This window comes from Charadrius vociferus, unplaced genomic scaffold (genome assembly GCF_000708025.1).
Source record: "Charadrius vociferus isolate BGI_N301 unplaced genomic scaffold, ASM70802v2 scaffold32, whole genome shotgun sequence".
NCBI classification, from domain to species: Eukaryota; Metazoa; Chordata; class Aves; order Charadriiformes; family Charadriidae; genus Charadrius; species Charadrius vociferus.
The window spans coordinates 336,969-353,767 of record NW_009647856.1 but is presented as its reverse complement, the minus strand read 5'-3'; the positions used below and the strand labels follow the sequence as shown (position 1 = coordinate 353,767).

General features: G+C 41.1%; 2 protein-coding genes across 2 annotated transcripts in view; one reads left to right on the top strand and one right to left on the bottom strand.

Moving 5' to 3' along the window:
• GSAP (gamma-secretase activating protein) overlaps window positions 1-2,246 on the top strand; it is a 43,250-nt gene extending 41,004 nt beyond the window's left edge. Inside the window, exons 28-30 of the mRNA XM_009882917.1 lie at window positions 732-836; window positions 986-1,079; window positions 2,146-2,246. Of these exons, the coding sequence (XP_009881219.1) occupies window positions 732-836; window positions 986-1,079; window positions 2,146-2,246 (300 nt within the window). The remainder of the gene's footprint in view (window positions 1-731; window positions 837-985; window positions 1,080-2,145) is intronic.
• Window positions 2,247-3,957: 1,711 nt separating this feature from the next.
• The window catches only part of CCDC146 (coiled-coil domain containing 146), a 59,964-nt gene continuing 47,122 nt past the window's right edge, over window positions 3,958-16,799 (bottom strand). Inside the window, exons 14-18 of the mRNA XM_009882997.1 lie at window positions 16,009-16,237; window positions 8,809-8,937; window positions 7,124-7,261; window positions 5,484-5,732; window positions 3,958-4,161 (exon numbers count right to left, since the gene is read on the bottom strand). Coding sequence (XP_009881299.1) covers window positions 3,958-4,161; window positions 5,484-5,732; window positions 7,124-7,261; window positions 8,809-8,937; window positions 16,009-16,237 — 949 coding nt within the window. The remainder of the gene's footprint in view (window positions 4,162-5,483; window positions 5,733-7,123; window positions 7,262-8,808; window positions 8,938-16,008; window positions 16,238-16,799) is intronic.

Here is a 16,799-nt window from a genome sequence, read left to right as displayed (position 1 = left end):
GCGGTGGGAGGGGGGGGGGGGGTGGGGCAGGGAAGATCTAGACAGGGAAAATAGCAGAAGGTGGAGCTAAGTTCAGCGTACTCATATTTGCTTGCTTGTTGGTTAGGATTGGAAGCTTTGGGACATCTGTGTTTGAATCTCTATTGCCTTTAGGAATGTGAATCAATGTTATCAATTGCCAGGATGAAGTCCTAAATAATGGGATGCAGATTGTGTTCCCAGTATCTCTCCTTGTTGACATTCTGCTTGTGTAAGATTCCTTAGGCTGAGCTTGGGAGAAGCCCCGTTCTGAAGGGAGTATTGAGGAATGGGGCGTCCGTGTTACTCTTTCGGACAAGAATGGATCTAAACCAAAGAGTCACAGTAAAGGATAAACAGTCATCTTAAGCCTCAATTCATATTTAAGTAAACTTGCAAAGTGGGACGGATTGATAGAAACTTAGTGAGTATCTCAGTGGGTACTGAGTAGCAAGGATTTGATTGTGTCCCACACTTTGGGAGCGTATTGCAATCTCTTAGTTACTGGCAATGAAAGGAAGGCTCCGTGGCTAAGAATGATGATGTCTTTGCTTCTGTCAACAGTGTCCGAAAGCAAAGCAGTCTATGTTACAGCCTGGATTTTGCTTCCTCTTCTTTCTTCCTTTTCCCCCTACTAAGTTTCAGCTGCCTTGTGTTTATGTTCTCAGGTTTTTGGGGTTTGTGGTTGGTGGTTTTTTTTTTTTGCTTACTAGGCTCTTGGTCAAAATGTCCACCAGTTTTGGAATCATCCGATAAACGCCAATTTCATTGCACGGAAATATGTGAAACTTTTGCTTGAGAAGCTGGGGAACAGGCAGGTAAGAGCATGTAGGCCATTTTTAAAAATCTTTTGCTTTGACAGTGTTGATATTCCTGACCTTTCTGTAGACTATAACACACGAAAGATAATGCTGCAACTTGGCACTGTGTGACTTTGTGAACTAACCTGAGGTATTCTCCCTTACAGTGTAGCAGGCCTATTCCTGAGAGACTCTCAGTCCCTGTAGAGTTTTTGCCACTTAACTACCTGACTAATATGCTGGCAGAGATAGAGAACCAAGGTAACGTTAATTCTGCACTTTGGAAAATCAGGAATTGTTACTTTTCACTCACACTCAGCCATATCCTGACTATATTGACGTAACTGAGTTCTAAAACTGCAGTGATGTCTGAACATGTAGGTTTGGTTGTCTTTCTGCTGATGGGAGTTGTCAGAGGGCGTCTTCACTGCATATCCTTCCATCCAAACCTTTTGTGTGCTGAATCCAGTTAGCAAACTTGTATTTTTCAGAACACATGCAGTGAAACATGGTTCATGTACAGCGTGGTGGTAGCTGTTACTCTGTGTTCAAATGTGGAGAAGGGCTTGTTCTTTATTTATGCAGTATGGTGGCTAAGAGGCAGCCAAAATCAGATCTTCCACCTCCGCAAAGAACACCCAGATCACTAGGTTAGGAGGTGCTCTGAAGCAACGGACTTTTTTTTTTTTATTTCAATGCTGTTCCTTTTTTTGAAATCAAATTCAAATTGGTTAGGGCACTTAAGGCACTTGCTTCACACAGTGAACCGAAACATCTGAAGATTTTGAATTACACTGAAAAAGCAAGGTGCATTAAGGGAAGCATTGCATTTTTTAGCATTACTGGCTATGCCTATACTAATAAAAAAAAAAAAAAAAAAAAAAAAGTCAGGATAAGGACCTGAAGGCTGAAACAGGATTGCCCAGCTATGGATATCATCCCATTTGGGGAGGAAAAAAGAGTTAAACCATATAGAAGCCTATGAGAATGTGCCCTGGTCGGTTTTGTATACCAGCACAAACATAGCCACTGTGCTTAAATCTTGTTTTGGATTTCCAGTGTAGAATTAGTATGGAAATCCTGAGAGGCCTCCAGAGATGGTCGGCTGTTTACTTATATTCTACTATCAGGAGAGTTTCTGCCATGGGTGAGCATCCACAATTCCTCTGCTGAAAGCTGTGGGTATTTTGTGTAACTGAAAACACAGTTCTATCTATTACCTTGTCTTTCAGTATTGTCAATTCAGATGATCAATAGACCGCAGGACTAAGTGTACAAGAACACTTATGATCTTGTAATTACTAACTTTCTCACAATGTTTTTCTAGGTGTGCATCCATATGAAAAACAAGACCATGTTAATGTAAGATTTGTAGAAGAAACGGCACTCAAACACACTATGATGCTTTTGGGCATCAAATATTCCTGAAATAACATGCTGTTGAAGACGGCTAACTCTGGTACTCTTACACAGAAGCGTGCAACCAATTTTTTTTGTGTTTGTTTTAAACTTAAATGTCATGTTGTTTTCCAAATAATCTGCAGTTTTGTGTAGCCACCATTGCTGACATAAGCTACTCAGGATATTGTTTGGTGCAATGTATTAAGGCTGAAATCACCGATTTCTAGATAAAAACTAGTGAAATTCATCTGACACAAACCCAGGTTTCCAGAGAAAGGCACCTGTGGTTTCAGTATCTGGGGTTTCATTGTTTCATGTTGAAGTGGTCAAATAAGCGGAGCTACAGTGGGTGTCAAAACACACTGTGGACATTGGTATTAATGTCAGTTATTTTAACATGATAGACAATCCTGAAAAAGGTAGTCCAGTGGTATTGTACAGTAACAAGAAACCAGTAACTGTTTACTCATTTAGATTAATAAAGGATTTCTTGGTGTGTTTATGTAAAACAGGTAAAAGTAACAAATGATGAATCAGTCTGTGTATATAAAACATCAGTGAGGATGTATTCATTCCTTGTGGTGGTCATGTCTTATCTTACAGTACTTCTGCCTTTGGAGTTGGATTCTAATATATTCACTTTTGTAATTAGCGCAAAATATAATCTTTGTAAAGGGCATGTGACAGGGTTTTGTTTTTTTAAGATATGTATAATATATTGTAAGCAATACAAGATAAGAAAAAAGTTACTTAGAAATTTACCTTAAGGGTGACTTGCACAGAGCTCAGCTTCAAAAAGAAATGATGGAGGTTGTTTTCCCTTCATTTTCAACTTTTATTTATATGTAACCGAACCAGTGTTTTTTTTTTTTGTTTTTTTTTTTTTTTTTTTTTTTTTTTTTTTTTTTTTAGCTCTGAACTGTGACCTGTGACATTAATTTAAAATAGTAATAGTGGTTTGCTATGCAGAGAAAAATCTTGAATTCTGACATGTAGGATTTCTGCAGTCTTTATTGGATTTTGAAACAACTCTCAAAAGTTTCAGTCTATTAAATCAGTGAAACTCATTGACAATTTGATAGATTTTGGAGGTTTTCAACAGCAACTTCTGATATTCTGTCTGAGCAGTTTCCACTGATGCTTCTTCTTCCCAACCAGTGAAATAAAAAGATCCAGTTCTGGGGAACGATGCAGCAAATTCATGGTCATTCCCTTGTCATTGCCATCAGTGCAGCAAGAGTTTTAGCTTTCTCAATAACAGCACAGAGGGAAGGAATATTTTTCTCCATATAATTAAAATTTGTCTGGCAAGTGTAAGCTCCAGTCCCAGACTGCAGAAAGCTATGTTGGTGTATTTGTATAAGTGGTGGTGTATACGACTTAGTTCGTATTATATTAATAACAAGAGAAGATTTTCTCGCCTTTTCTTTTTAATGAAATGTATTATAAAATATAATCAGATGCAATTAAACTTCACCTGGAAAAAAAAAAGCATAGTATGATGATGACTCATTTTTCTTAACATTTTAAAATACTGCACTGCATTTGGGATACCAGGCTCCTCCTAGCCAGGAGAAGGGAACTTCTATCACTGACTATTTGGCATTAACAGCTACTTTGTTTTCAGTATGGAATCTGGCTGAACACTAACGGACGTTCCTTCAGTGCAGTGTAAATGCTGTTGGCCCTAAAGATTCAGCAACTGGTAATGGCCTCTCCTGCTCGGGGTGCTGTCCGTTCAGATTTCAGTTGGCTTTGCAATAGGTTTTCTGAAATATCTCATATTTGAGCTAGGTTCCCTGGGTTTGAAAGGAGCCAGAGCGCCGTAGGGCCGCGGCAATGGGAGACTGTATTCATCGTCTGGGATGTAGGCAGTCGGGCGTTGTTCAGCTGTCGTGTGGACGTAGCCGGGCGCTGCAGCTCGTTCCTCTTCTGCAGCACGCTGTGAAAGAAACGCTTGGTGATCACTTAGTGATTGTACGCTTTAAAACTCCGGTACACCCCTGAGCCAAGGTACAGAATGCCTAACAAAAGAAACGCCCTTAGTCTAGGCCTTAGCAAAGCAGGAAACTCAGAGGGGTATTAATTGTTCATTGAAAGGAACGCATGAATTATTCACCATGTGAATGTGAGTTTGTGCTTTTAAATAGTATACAGTTTGAGCCTGTAATGCTTTTGTTATTTGTGAAGAAAACAGATTAGATGAACTTATAAAAGTGGTAGTAAGTGTGCACAGAACATCCCAGGACAAAGATAATAGTTCTGATGCTTTAAAACATGGCTGTATTTACACTCACAGCAGCTGTTCCTGAATACAGTTACTGCTGCGAGCCTGTATCCACAGCACTGAGAGGAAATGGAGTCACAGCATGAGAAGAAGTGTTAATGACAAAGAAGTTTCTTACTCTAAACCACTTTTACTGCAGCATTTCTGCATGACTTCAAGTTTTTTAAGTGTATGCGCAGTGTATACCTCTCCCAGATTTGTGCTTCTTTCAGATTCCCTTGGAGTGATCAACTAAAGGATTCCTAGAATCATAGAATGGTTTAGGTTGGACAGGACCTTAAAGGTCATCTAGTTGCAACCCCCCTGCCATGGGCAGGGACACCTCCCACTAGAAGGATTCATATAGCAAAGCTAATTTCCCATCAGCAAGAGTTCCCCCCAGTATGCACATCTCATTTTTATACTACTTTTTCTTCTCTGGGAGCTCTCTGCTCAGGGATCACTGATGGTCTCAACTGAGGAGGGATAGTATCCAGCAGGGAGGACTGTGAAGCGCTATTTGATGTGCTGCCCTGCCTACCCTCAGCGTCTGGCCCAACAATCTGATTTCTCGCTACTTCTGACCTGACATTCACCACATCTGGTATGTGGAAGATGCTAAACTTACTTTTCCTGAATCCCCACCTTGAAATCCATTGGAAAGCAGCCCTTCACCGATGGCATCTCACCCATCGTCTCAAAACAAGTTCACACAAATTACTTTAATAATTGAAGGTAAGTCTTCATTCTAGTGTATTCTCTCCTTCAATCACCAGTTCTAAGCAGCGTGCCCGACTACAGTTATAACTCCACAAACCCACAATTTACCACTTTTGGAGTTGTCTCTGTCTATACCATCACCTCCACTGGCTCCTGGAGCTCCGTGCTGTTACGGAGCAGCTACACAGTGAGTTAGCACAGGTCTTTCAGGCAGATGACCTAGAGCACTGAAAAGATGGGGCTGAAGATCTAATTGCAACGTTACAGCAAAAACTTACTTTAGCTCTGGCTTCGGCTGCTGCTTTTTGCATTTTCTCATTGCGTAATACCTTCAGCCATTCATTTTCTGTTTCTTTGGGAGGGGGAAGGCCTTGATCTATCCTTGACGAAACAGTCATGAAAAATTGTTCTTTGTCTCTCATTTCCTGCTGGAGTTTAATGGTTAGTGCTTGCTTCATGGATAGCTCTGCAACGAGGGCCATCAGCTTCTGGGTTCTGTCCTTTATCTTCTTCTGCAGTTCGTTTGTCTGGAGTAAGTAACAACTACAGTTTAGTTCAGGCTTCCCTTTAGACACGTCCTGGGCGTGACACTTACCTAAGCGTTGCGTATGTGAAAACAAGTCCAACTTGACTCGGTTATAAATATAGTTCCATACTTAAAAATGACTTAATGAGATGGGATGTGTGTTTCTGCACACGCTCAACACCAGAGAAACGGGCAGCGTCAGGAGTCACGTTTACTCCAACACAAGACACGCAAGCGTTTATCTCCTGCCCTTTGCAGCCGAGTAGCAAAACTCCCATTGGCCTCACAGCCAGGTTTTAAAGCCAGATTCTTACTGACCTTGTGCACAATTAACTTTGTAATAAATGTGTAATAAGCCAAATCCTCACAAGATAAATGAGTGATAAGGTGGATGCAGCCGGGCTGTGGCTTGTGGAGTTATCCTTGTCAGGGGGATGAACAGAAAAGGAACAGGACAGGAATCCTGGAGTCTGACTGGAGATGATTTCAACAACAAAAAAAAAAACCACCCCAAAAAACTTAAATACTCTTTTTAAAGTGACTAACAGAGGAGAGCCATGGCACTTGCGAATGTAACTTCTGGCATGTTGCCATTTTTACAGTAATTTATTAGCCAGTGGCCATAATTTCACAAACCCAAATGACAGCCATGTTATTCCTCTGTCTGTGGAAAATGAAAGATCTGCTGCTATAAAGATGTGTTGTGATTTAAGCCTTTCTGAGTGCCAAACCTAAGAAGAAAAAAAAAAAATCAATCCTGGCCTTGTCTTACAATAATTACATTGCACTTCTGTTCTGTCTTTCATTCAGCTCTGCCCTAGTGGAGCTTTTTCATTAAGGAGGTGGAGGTGAGAGGATTTTTGCTCTTCCCCAAGCAATATTACTGGCAGTTAAAAGGAAATAGCTATAATTATATAAAAGTAACTATATTGAAAATGATATTTCTTTCCTGTGTCATTGTCCCTACCAAAATAACAAAGAAACTTGGAGCCAGGTACCAAGGTTATCTTTTTCTATGTTGGAGTAGAACTTACCTGGCTTTTCCCTATTTCTTTTTAGCCTTTGACATGTTTGTTGCAGAAGGGCTGTCAAGTACAGGCACAAAAGGAGGATTCTCCCAAGTTTCTAAGCACCTACCCGAGAAATAACTAATCCTGTATTTTGATGAAAGGTACTACTCATGGTGCAGCTTTCATTCAAAAAGAAAGTACACTCACCTCATGCTTTTGCTATATATGTAGCACCGTTACTACTAAATGTCTACAATTTCTGAAGACTGACATGCTATTTCCAGCCCCTTTTGTAATTTGCAAGTGAGTCATCTTACCTCTTGCCCAGTTATTATTTCATTTCATATGGGCCGGCAAGCAGAGCGTGCAATGCCCTTCTTACCCTTTTAGCTAACAGCAGCATGTCCTGCTTCCCGTTCTCTGCCATGGCACGCATTCTGTCCGTCAGCCGGGAAACATGCTCATAGAGAAAATCTGTCTCCAGCAACTTCTCCTCCTTCTGCACCAGCTCCACCTCCAGCTGCAGCAAGAAGGAGCGTACAGGGCGTACGTAAACGACAAGGGAAGGTGCCACACAAGGTGTTCCTGTGACTGCTTTGAGAGCTGCTGAAATAATACTGGTGAGCAGCCATAAATAGTCACAGCACCATCAGTTTTCGCAACATTTTCCCCCTCTCCGCCAAGCGTCAGGCCAACGTTGGTTCAGTTGGTTCCTGTCAGTTGTACGGTTCTTCCATATCAGACCAGGCCCTTTTGGAGCGCAGGGGGTTACACCAGCATGACTAATGCCTTGCTGTGATTTTCTTGAAAGCAATGATTTTTTTTCTAGGGATTTTTTTTGTTTGTTTTGGTTTGGATTTTAAACTTTGCTTCCTTGAGTCACACCATAAAGAGATGGTTTCAGCTCCTGCTTTAAATAATACCTTTTCCCTCCTGCTGCTAAAAAGAAAAGAAACTATGGACTCTAAAGACTTAAAAAAGAAAGTACCGTGCAACTAAAAGGACTTCATAAACACAAGGATGTTGAAAGAGAGCATTTAAACTTATCTCACAGCTCCAGGAAACCTGACTTTTAATGTGTGGGCTGGTAATAGCAGGCTGTGTTGTAGCCTTCTTGGTTGTGCAGAGCTCCCTCCAGTCAAGGAATATGGGACAGTAAAGGAAAAAGCTCAAGTAATTCAAGCCAAAGTATTTAGGGTAAATCTAAACTGGGTTTCACAGGAGGACTTAGGTGTCTACTGCCCTGAGCTCACCGTTACCCTCGTACCCTCACCAGCCCCATGTGAATTCCCCCCAAACAGTAACTACAGTGGGGGGAGTTTTGTGCCCCTATAAGTGGGATGGACAAAAATACCTAAGAAAATACCATGGCTGCTCATTCCATTCCTTTACCTCCTGTACATATGCCATATCAAATTGGCTTTCATACTGGACCTAAGGCTCCATTTTGAAGCCCCCTCTGGCAGCCACCGGTGGTGGCGCAGTGGGGTGTGCAGCTGCCTGACTGCCGCTTCCACGGAGGTCTGTTCTGTGGTTCCCTGTTGGGCACAGACACAAAGCAGTACTCCCAAGGGCTGAGAAGGATGTTTGATCCCATGTCACGTACATAGATTTTGTTAAGAGGGTAGTGGGGCTGCCTCCAGCTCACAGCCTGAGCGTTGTGGTGGAACAACTAGTGGCCAGTTGCAGAAGAACGATGAGTTCGTTCGTTAGCGGTTTATTATTTCGCAGTAATTTTCTTCTGCTGCCTTTTCTGTGCCTTCCCATAGGGAAGAGGGAGGGTCTGTGCTGAAGTGCCAATGCTGCGAATGGACCAGCTAGCAGAGATGCTGCGCAGCCGGGTACACGGCAGAGAGCTCCTTCTCTCCAGCCTCTGATGGAAGAAATCAAAATGTCCTGAGTCCAGTTGTCCTGGAAAGCCTGCTGGGCTGGAGTTCCCATTAGCCAATCATAATTATTTTAATGCCTCTTACAGGACTTTTATTTTAAAAATTATAGATACCATTTGCTTTTTCTAAAAGAGGTCAATCACAGTGGGAGAGCTCGTGATGTGATAAGTGATGTTACCTGCTCGATCTTTTTTAGCAGCTCAGGTGGAGATGGGTCCTTCCCTCCCAAGTCTCGCTTTCTATTCTTATTCGTGGGATCAGCAAAGATTTCCTCCATCCGTTTAATCCTGTCCTTGCACTGGGAATACTAGCAAGCAAAAAGCCACAGTGGTTATTTTTTTCAGACAAGAAGCCAAAAGCCCCATTATTTCTACATGACCAGAGATGGAGGTCTCGGCGTGTGTGATTTACGGCAGAACTGCACTAAAGCAGCCAGGCTGGCTGCACTGCCAGCACCTGGGCTTGCAAGCCAGACTCCAGCCTTGCTGGGAGGAGTCTGGGATGCCCGGGCGGTGTAGGACTAAGCAAAATGATACTGTTCAAACACTGGGAAACATTTCCCCATGAAACCAGAGGTGGATGTACGTCGTTCTCCTGTCCTATTGCTAATGAATGGGAATTTGAAAAACAGTCGATTGTGTCACAGAATGTCATCCCTATAACGCACAAGTATAAATCAGCTTCGTCTTATTAATGGTTTAAATGTCTTGAATGTTTGTTCCCCTGACTCCTCCTCCATCTGAAATTGTGTATCAATAATTCAGCCACACAGCACACTTCTACCCTGAGCCAACAGGTACCACAACAAGATGATTTTCACCTTCTGAACATGTTTGGCAAGTCAGAAAAAGGCTGTCCTGGGGACTGATACCTTCTTCAGCTTCTGCTGGTGGCCTGGATGAACGGCCAACAGTGGTTTGTACCAAATCACATCCTTCACCATAGTGGGGTGGGCTCAGAGCCACCCTCCACAGCCACTGTCAGCAGGTGGGGGATGGAGCGCAGCCTCTGGGGCTGGGCAGTGAGCTGAGACCCACCACAGCTACAGCTCCATCCCCAGGAGGGAGAGGAGCACTGGGAAGGGTGGGAGCCCCCACTGGACCCCCTTCCTTCTCCCTCCCCAGGTCTCTGCAACCCGGCCCGGCTGGTGCCTCTGGCGGCGGAGGCGGCTGCATGGGGGCAGCGGTGGGTGCCTGGGGCTCCTATGGGACTCACAGTGGGAGCATGTCCCCTCCTAACTCACCCCCAGAGCTTGATCCTGCAGACTTCAACAGACAAGGTCTCCTTGTACAGGGGAGGAGGGAGGGCAACACAGAAAGTTATGAGCCATTTTAATTTTATTTTTTTTAAGCAGGAATTACAGCGTGACAGTTGCAGGATATAGGAAAACCCTGCTGTCTGCCAGAAATTGAGTTCCACCTGCTGCTTTGTCCTCAAGCTACTTCTTTTATCCTCAGGAATACACCAAACATTTGAGGTGGAGGGTCTTTATTCCCTACAACCTTCTGTTTGACCCACAGGATCCATTTAGGGATGTGGGAAGGATACAAGTGCCTGGCAGTTTGGTTGCAAGTTAAATCTGAAAGTCCCACTTCCCTTCTGGTTAGTGTTAAAGGTCTCATCGCCACAAGCATCCATGTTTTTTACGTTAAAGTTCCCAGGCACGTGTCCTGAAGTGACTCGGTGGTGACACTGAGCAATGCAGTACTCCCGGGACCCAGAGAGGCAGGTGTTCCCTGACCTTTCTGATGTGCGATGTTCCCATGGAATAACATTTCTCAGAATACACTAGATGGACATCCATGTTTTGCATAAATATTCACTGAAGGAGTGACTGGAGCCATTTCTTTATGTTTGGACTTGCAAGGCTGACGGTGGTGGGGTTTTGTGCTTTGATACGCACCTGGACATCTGTCAGCACATTGTCACTCCAACCTTGATCTATTAGCTCTAACATAACATGACCCAAGTAATTTGCTATAAACGCTAACCATCGATTGCAGGTGATGATATTATTAAGGAAATAAGTAGTCACTGGCTTTTAAAGTTATGAGCAGTCAGCAAAGACAGAGTAAATGTTTAGATGTTGCTACCGGGATTGGGTTTGTTCATTGGAACTTCACAAGTCATGTTTAACTGGAAAAAGGGAAACTGACAGGTATCCTTGGGTGATTATGGAACATTATTTGTCTTAAACACTTCTTTTTCTAATTAGAGAAATGTCATGCAGCTCTTTTTTTTTTCTTTTTTTTTTTTCATGCTTTGTCCGAGAGCAGGCAAAGTAAAAACTGTAAATAAATATAATGAACAATTTCCTTGACAAATTGTGATTCGGTTTAAAATGAATGTCATTCAGTGTGCCACTAGGTACTGAAAGATTTATTTTAATTATAAACAACTAAAACTCAAGACCAATAATACGCAGAGCAGAATGTAAGAGCAGGCCCAGCACAAACAACAGGATGCAGGTATGCTTCCAGTGATGTTCCACATCTGGGGCCAAATTTCTCAACCACTAACTCAGCTGGAAATGCCTTGTTGGAGGCAGTGGTACCTTAATGACATTAGGGACAGCTCCCAAGCAAAATTTTGCAAGACTGAATAGTTAATTTAGAGAAGAAGGACTATTGCAGCAAAACAACTGTCCAAAACAGAAAAAAATCCATAAAAAATTTAATGTTAGACTTAAATACTAGGCTTACTTTTAAGTGCAACATGAATGGGGAGTGATTAGATGCAGGCGAATCCAAAACTATGGAAAATAAAGCACATTTAGAAATAACCATGTTATCCTGTGTCTGCTTAAGTGATGTGACTATAGGCATCTTTATTCTCTCCTCATTTGTAGTGTTTTCCTTGGACCAGACTTTATCTGAGTTCTAAGAGATTTTAAGTCTTAAAGCCAAAAGAAATCTCTTCTTTCTTGGACTGGATTTAATAGAGGGGACAGGAAAAGGCTCTACAAGAGAGGCTTTTCTACCTTTGATTCTAATCAGTCAGGAGGAATTGTTGAAGGATGAACAGACAAGAGGGAACACAGACAAAGGGGTTGGTCTGAAAAAGTGGAGATCTGGTGCTTATTTTGGAAATTTCAGAGAAGGTAGGTGAGGTACACAGAGCACTAGAAAAGGGCAAATATTATACCTATTTTTAAAAACAGGGAGAAAATGAGCTATGGAACTAGAGGTAACATCTTCAGTTTCTGAAGAATAAATCTGGAATGTATCATTAAGCTTTCTTTGTAGGTAACTAGAAAAGAAAAAGGGTATGAATAACAGCCAACACAGGTGTGCTGAGTCATGCCAAACCAGATCAATTTCTTACCATGATAATTTAACAGGTGTGTGGATGACAAATGGTAGGGATCATGTATCTTGATTTTTACATGGCTTCGGTATTGTTTCATATAACATTCTCGTAAACAAGCTAAGGAAATGGGGTCTTGATGAAAATATAAGGTAAGTACTACATAAGTAGAATGAGGTTAAGCTCAGAGAGACTGCAAGTAGCTTTTGGAGGAGAAGATTCAAATTCAAAATTACCTTGGTCTGAAAAGAGATCTGAACAAAAGAGAGAATATTAAATAACAAATGCAAGGTGCTACATGTAGGCAGAAAAAATTACCTGTACAAATACAGAATCAACTGATTAGGTATTGTTTCTTTAAAAAAGGGTCTGGCTGTTACATACACTTCCATGAACGTGAATCAATATGTTATGTTGCCAGAAAGGCTACCATCGTACCTGGACGCATAAGCAGAAATATAACCTGCAATATTCCTGAATGAATCCTTTCACTCTCACCCACTGATATTAGGCCTCAAGAAAAATAAAGACCACGTTGCCAAAAATAAAAGAAAGGCAGAAAAAGAATGATCCAAGAAAGACTTGTAAGGGTTGATGGAAAGAAACGGGGTTGTGTAGCCTAGGAAAAGGATGGGAGAAGAACGTGATTAACTTTCTTCCAGTAAAATGAGGTGTTGTTGCAGGGAGAAGAATGATTTATTTGTCAAGTCCCTGGTTGACAGAATACAATAGGCTTACATTGCAGCAAGAAATATCCAGGCTAACGGTCAAGAAAGTCTTTCCACTGTTAAAGAAGGACTGGGATAGCTTGCTGGAGAAACTGAAGTTTCCCATTGGTGGTTTGAAAGCACAGCTTAGCCTTCTCAGGAGTGACAGACAATCCCACGCTGGAGCAGCAGCAGGATTGCCTAGATAAACTCCTTCTCTCTCTAATAGCCCCATTTGTCTATGGCTGTGGTGATGTAGTCTGGAGATTTTCATGGGGTTGTATTCAAACCTGGATAATTGCTGATGCCCAATGCCTCAATGAAACTGTCAGTCCCTGTTACATTACTTGAACTTTGAGGCATGGAAGTCTGTCTCATCTACAGTGTCTTGACAGCTCAGCAGGTCTACCTGTTGGACTAATTAATGATTAATGCTAAGTATTTCTCATTGATGCATGAAGGCAGATTAGTTTTCACAATTAAAGGTTGCATAGTTCTATGCCCAGGGAAAAACTACCTTAGTATCTCACTAGGTATTTTTTGTCTCAGATGAAGGGAGTACAGAAGACCCAGGTGAAATTTTTGTTCTTCCTGAATTGGCACACAGCCCTGACCCGAGGTTTTCCCCTTCCCAATGGGTACCACAGCCACCGAGACAGGGGCTCAGTTTCCGCAGCCTATTGAATATGACGTACTTGTTCATCCATCTATTCCAAGAGGTGTATCTCTAACAGAAATAGATACACCATCTCAGGACAGCTAATTTAGTGATGATTTAAGCATCCATTGAGAATATGTGAGACAGATTCAAACAGTGTCTCTAAAAAAGTTGAGATCTCACTCAAATACAATAAGCATGTACTGAATCTTTTTCTATTCTGTGAGGCTGGATCTTGCTTTCCTTTCAGATTTCTCTATATATATTTCAAGTATTACCAATGATGGATATCTGTTGTTGGAAAATCATTCAGCATTCAGCACTAGAAAGTTTAATTCGTCCGTGAAGGAAAGAAAAGGAAAACAGTTCTGGGGTAATGGAAGGTTGGGAAATGCAAGAGAGGAGAAAAATAGTACAGATAAGAATAACATGATGAAATCTGAAAAATACCCAAGACTTAGGGAGGCAGGAAGGGTAGGAAAAAGGGAAGAATAAAATTTAAAAGGCCCAGGTCCAGGATTCAGCCTGCCTAATTCAAATGGTCTAAACTGTATTTCAAATGTAGGAGCCTTTTGAAGCATGCTTCTTACATGATTCAAAGTTTCCTATGCAATCGATGGGGAGAGGTAGGTGCCTTGAGAATAAAGATTTCCATGAGGAATATCGTGCTCCCAAAGTAGGGTTATCAGCATCTTCCTCTGGAGGCAAAGACACTCAACTCTTTCCATTAATAAAGAGACCTTGTTCACTTACCTGCATAATTTGTTCTGTGGGCTCCTAACATGAAGTTAATGTTAGGCATGCTGCCTCCTATACAAGGTCAAAACAGAACGAAGATATAAAAACTAAGGGGAGAACTCATAAGTGAGAGTTAAGAGTCTCCATTACAGAAGGTCTGAGGGCCACTGATAGAAATCAGGGTTTCATAGTCCTGTAGTGCACCGATCCTCTCTCTGAATGTTTATAATTATGTAAATTGAAAGACAGACAAATGGTAGTTGAAAGGGAGCTCCTGTTACCACCTCTTCAGATTTCAGCTTGGTGTCAGAGCTTGGTTTTAAAGAGAGCACAAGTGATTTAGATCTGTATTCACCACATCCAGTCAAAGTCTTGTGCAAACGATCATTATCGTAAGATCCTTTTCAAATCATAACTGAACAGATGCTGAGTCAGGTTTCAACATGGAGCCAAATTTGTAATTGGCACAGGAATTAGCATTTTGAATTTGGCAACCAACACCAGAATTCACACTCAGGCTTATGGCTTTTATTTAAACCATGGAGATAAAGCCGAACAATTTGAAACTTTTTCTCACTAGACATAATGGCTCTTGGCAGTGGGAAGAAGAGTATTAATGCCAGAGCGGTTGAGCGTATGGAGATGGCTGGGTTAACGGCCAGTTTGAACTATGTTAGAGTTGGTAACCATAGTATCTAGTTACATTTTAAAGGCCGATAAGTGATTATTTGCCATTGTTCATGGAAAAATCTCTGACTTGGGAACATTTATGAAGACTACTCCATGTGTAATACCACACCACTCTGTATTTTCCTACTTTTAAATTTTATGTCAATATTGCAAAAAGATTTAAAGCACCTATAACAATGCCCTCCCTTTAATGGTAACTTCAGGCTCATGTGAACCATCATCACAAAGGAGAAAGTTTTAGGAATGCAGAACAGAAAAATCAAAGTTTCATGACTGACACTGTCAGTGCACAAGAATCATCTGCATTTTGTTACTGTATTTGACTCAGTGACTCTCATTCTAAATCGTACCTGAAAACATTTTTTTTTCTTTAGTTTATCATCTTTGTTTTCATACTCCTTCTGTCATCGTTTAAATCTGTAATGGCACTGTAAAGTTCTTTGGAGTACAATTTGCATAAGGTATTGTACAACATTCTGTTCTTTTAGCAGAGCATGCAGTTTCTTTAAAACACCAGAAGTAACAGAAAAGTGCAAGCACTATGTAGCAGTGAGTCACAGCTCCCATCGATGCAATTACAAATGGCAATGGTACACCCTAATTTCTGATTTTGTGCAGACACTAGCAGAATATGTACGGAAGAAAATACCATCTGTAGATAAGGTCAAAAGTAAATGAGCCATTTCAGAAAGCAAGGAAAGAATGTCCCAAACAATGATGAACACTGCAGTTTGTTAGTTGTTTAATGTCATGTCGTAACTAGAACTAAAACTTACACTGTTTTTGTGTAGAAGAAAATATATGTGGATTACATCATTGTAGGCAGCAGAGTTTCCAGAGTAGGGTCAGGGTCAAGTGTGAATTGAGTTATTATTTTAGAAATTTGAAGAGCTAAGTATATCTCCCACCGCTCCACCTACCCCCATCAATACAGTTTTAACTCATTTATCTACATTCCCATTTTTTCCCTATGACTCCTATTCTCCAGCTTAGTCATACTGACATTTCAGGCTATGGGGAGGCTTAGCTGAGATTCCATACCCACGAAGCATTTGGCGTGTGCATAACCAAATGTATTAGCCAGTTACATAAAAGTGTAGGAACTCACATATCTGAAGTTACAAACACACATTAGTGCTTTGCTAGACAGGTGTAGTACTGAACTTTCTGTTTTAATAAACCTTGTACATGAAGACTTTTTTTTTTCTATGAAATGACCTTAAGTTTTAAAATACAGTATAATAGAAATAAAAAAAAAAGGGCTTGCTTTCCCACCAACCTGTATCTGAAGTACCACCAGATGTGCATCCAGGGCATTCTTCATTGGGAGTGCTTTGAACCACAATTTAATCAGTCTCTTCTTCTCAGCTACCTTTAGCTTCAGAAATCTGATCTTTTCATCCATATTTTGCATCTCAATATCTCCGTTTCTACACAACATCTCTTGCATGTTTATTTTTTCATATAAAATGCATAGTTCTTCTTCTCGATCTCTGAGCAGAAGACCACTGCAATAAGCCCAAAATGAAAAGGTAAATTTTTTTTTAAAATTGACTCATTTTCAGTGTATTACATTCAAGAACAAAACTGGTAACCTTGGAAGACAGTAATAACCTGGGAAACTGTACAAAGATTTCACAAATATTGTTTTAATATCATGACAACATTTAAAACAGGTAAAAGAATAATTGCAATGTGAAAATCAGAGAACAAACAATTGCAAAGGTTGATTTGGTCTCTCATAATTTTAAAAGCTCTCCTGGCCTTCCACAGCATTCATTTAAAAATGAATTAACATGATGAGGGAGCTCTACATCTGCTTTTTTATGCCTCATCTGTGCACAAAGCACAATCAGAGCAGGAAGCTACAAGCTCTCAAGGCATTCAGTAGGCAATCCACCATATTTTTTAATAATAGTTCTGAAGAAGGAACTTCTTCACCAATGGAGAACAAACACCTGTGTAATGCAAAGCAGCCCTGACACTGCAGTGAGGCAGACTCAGGCTGTTTAGTGAAACATCGTAGTGAGTCAGCCTTTTAGCAGTCCTAATTTCAAATGCTCATAAGTT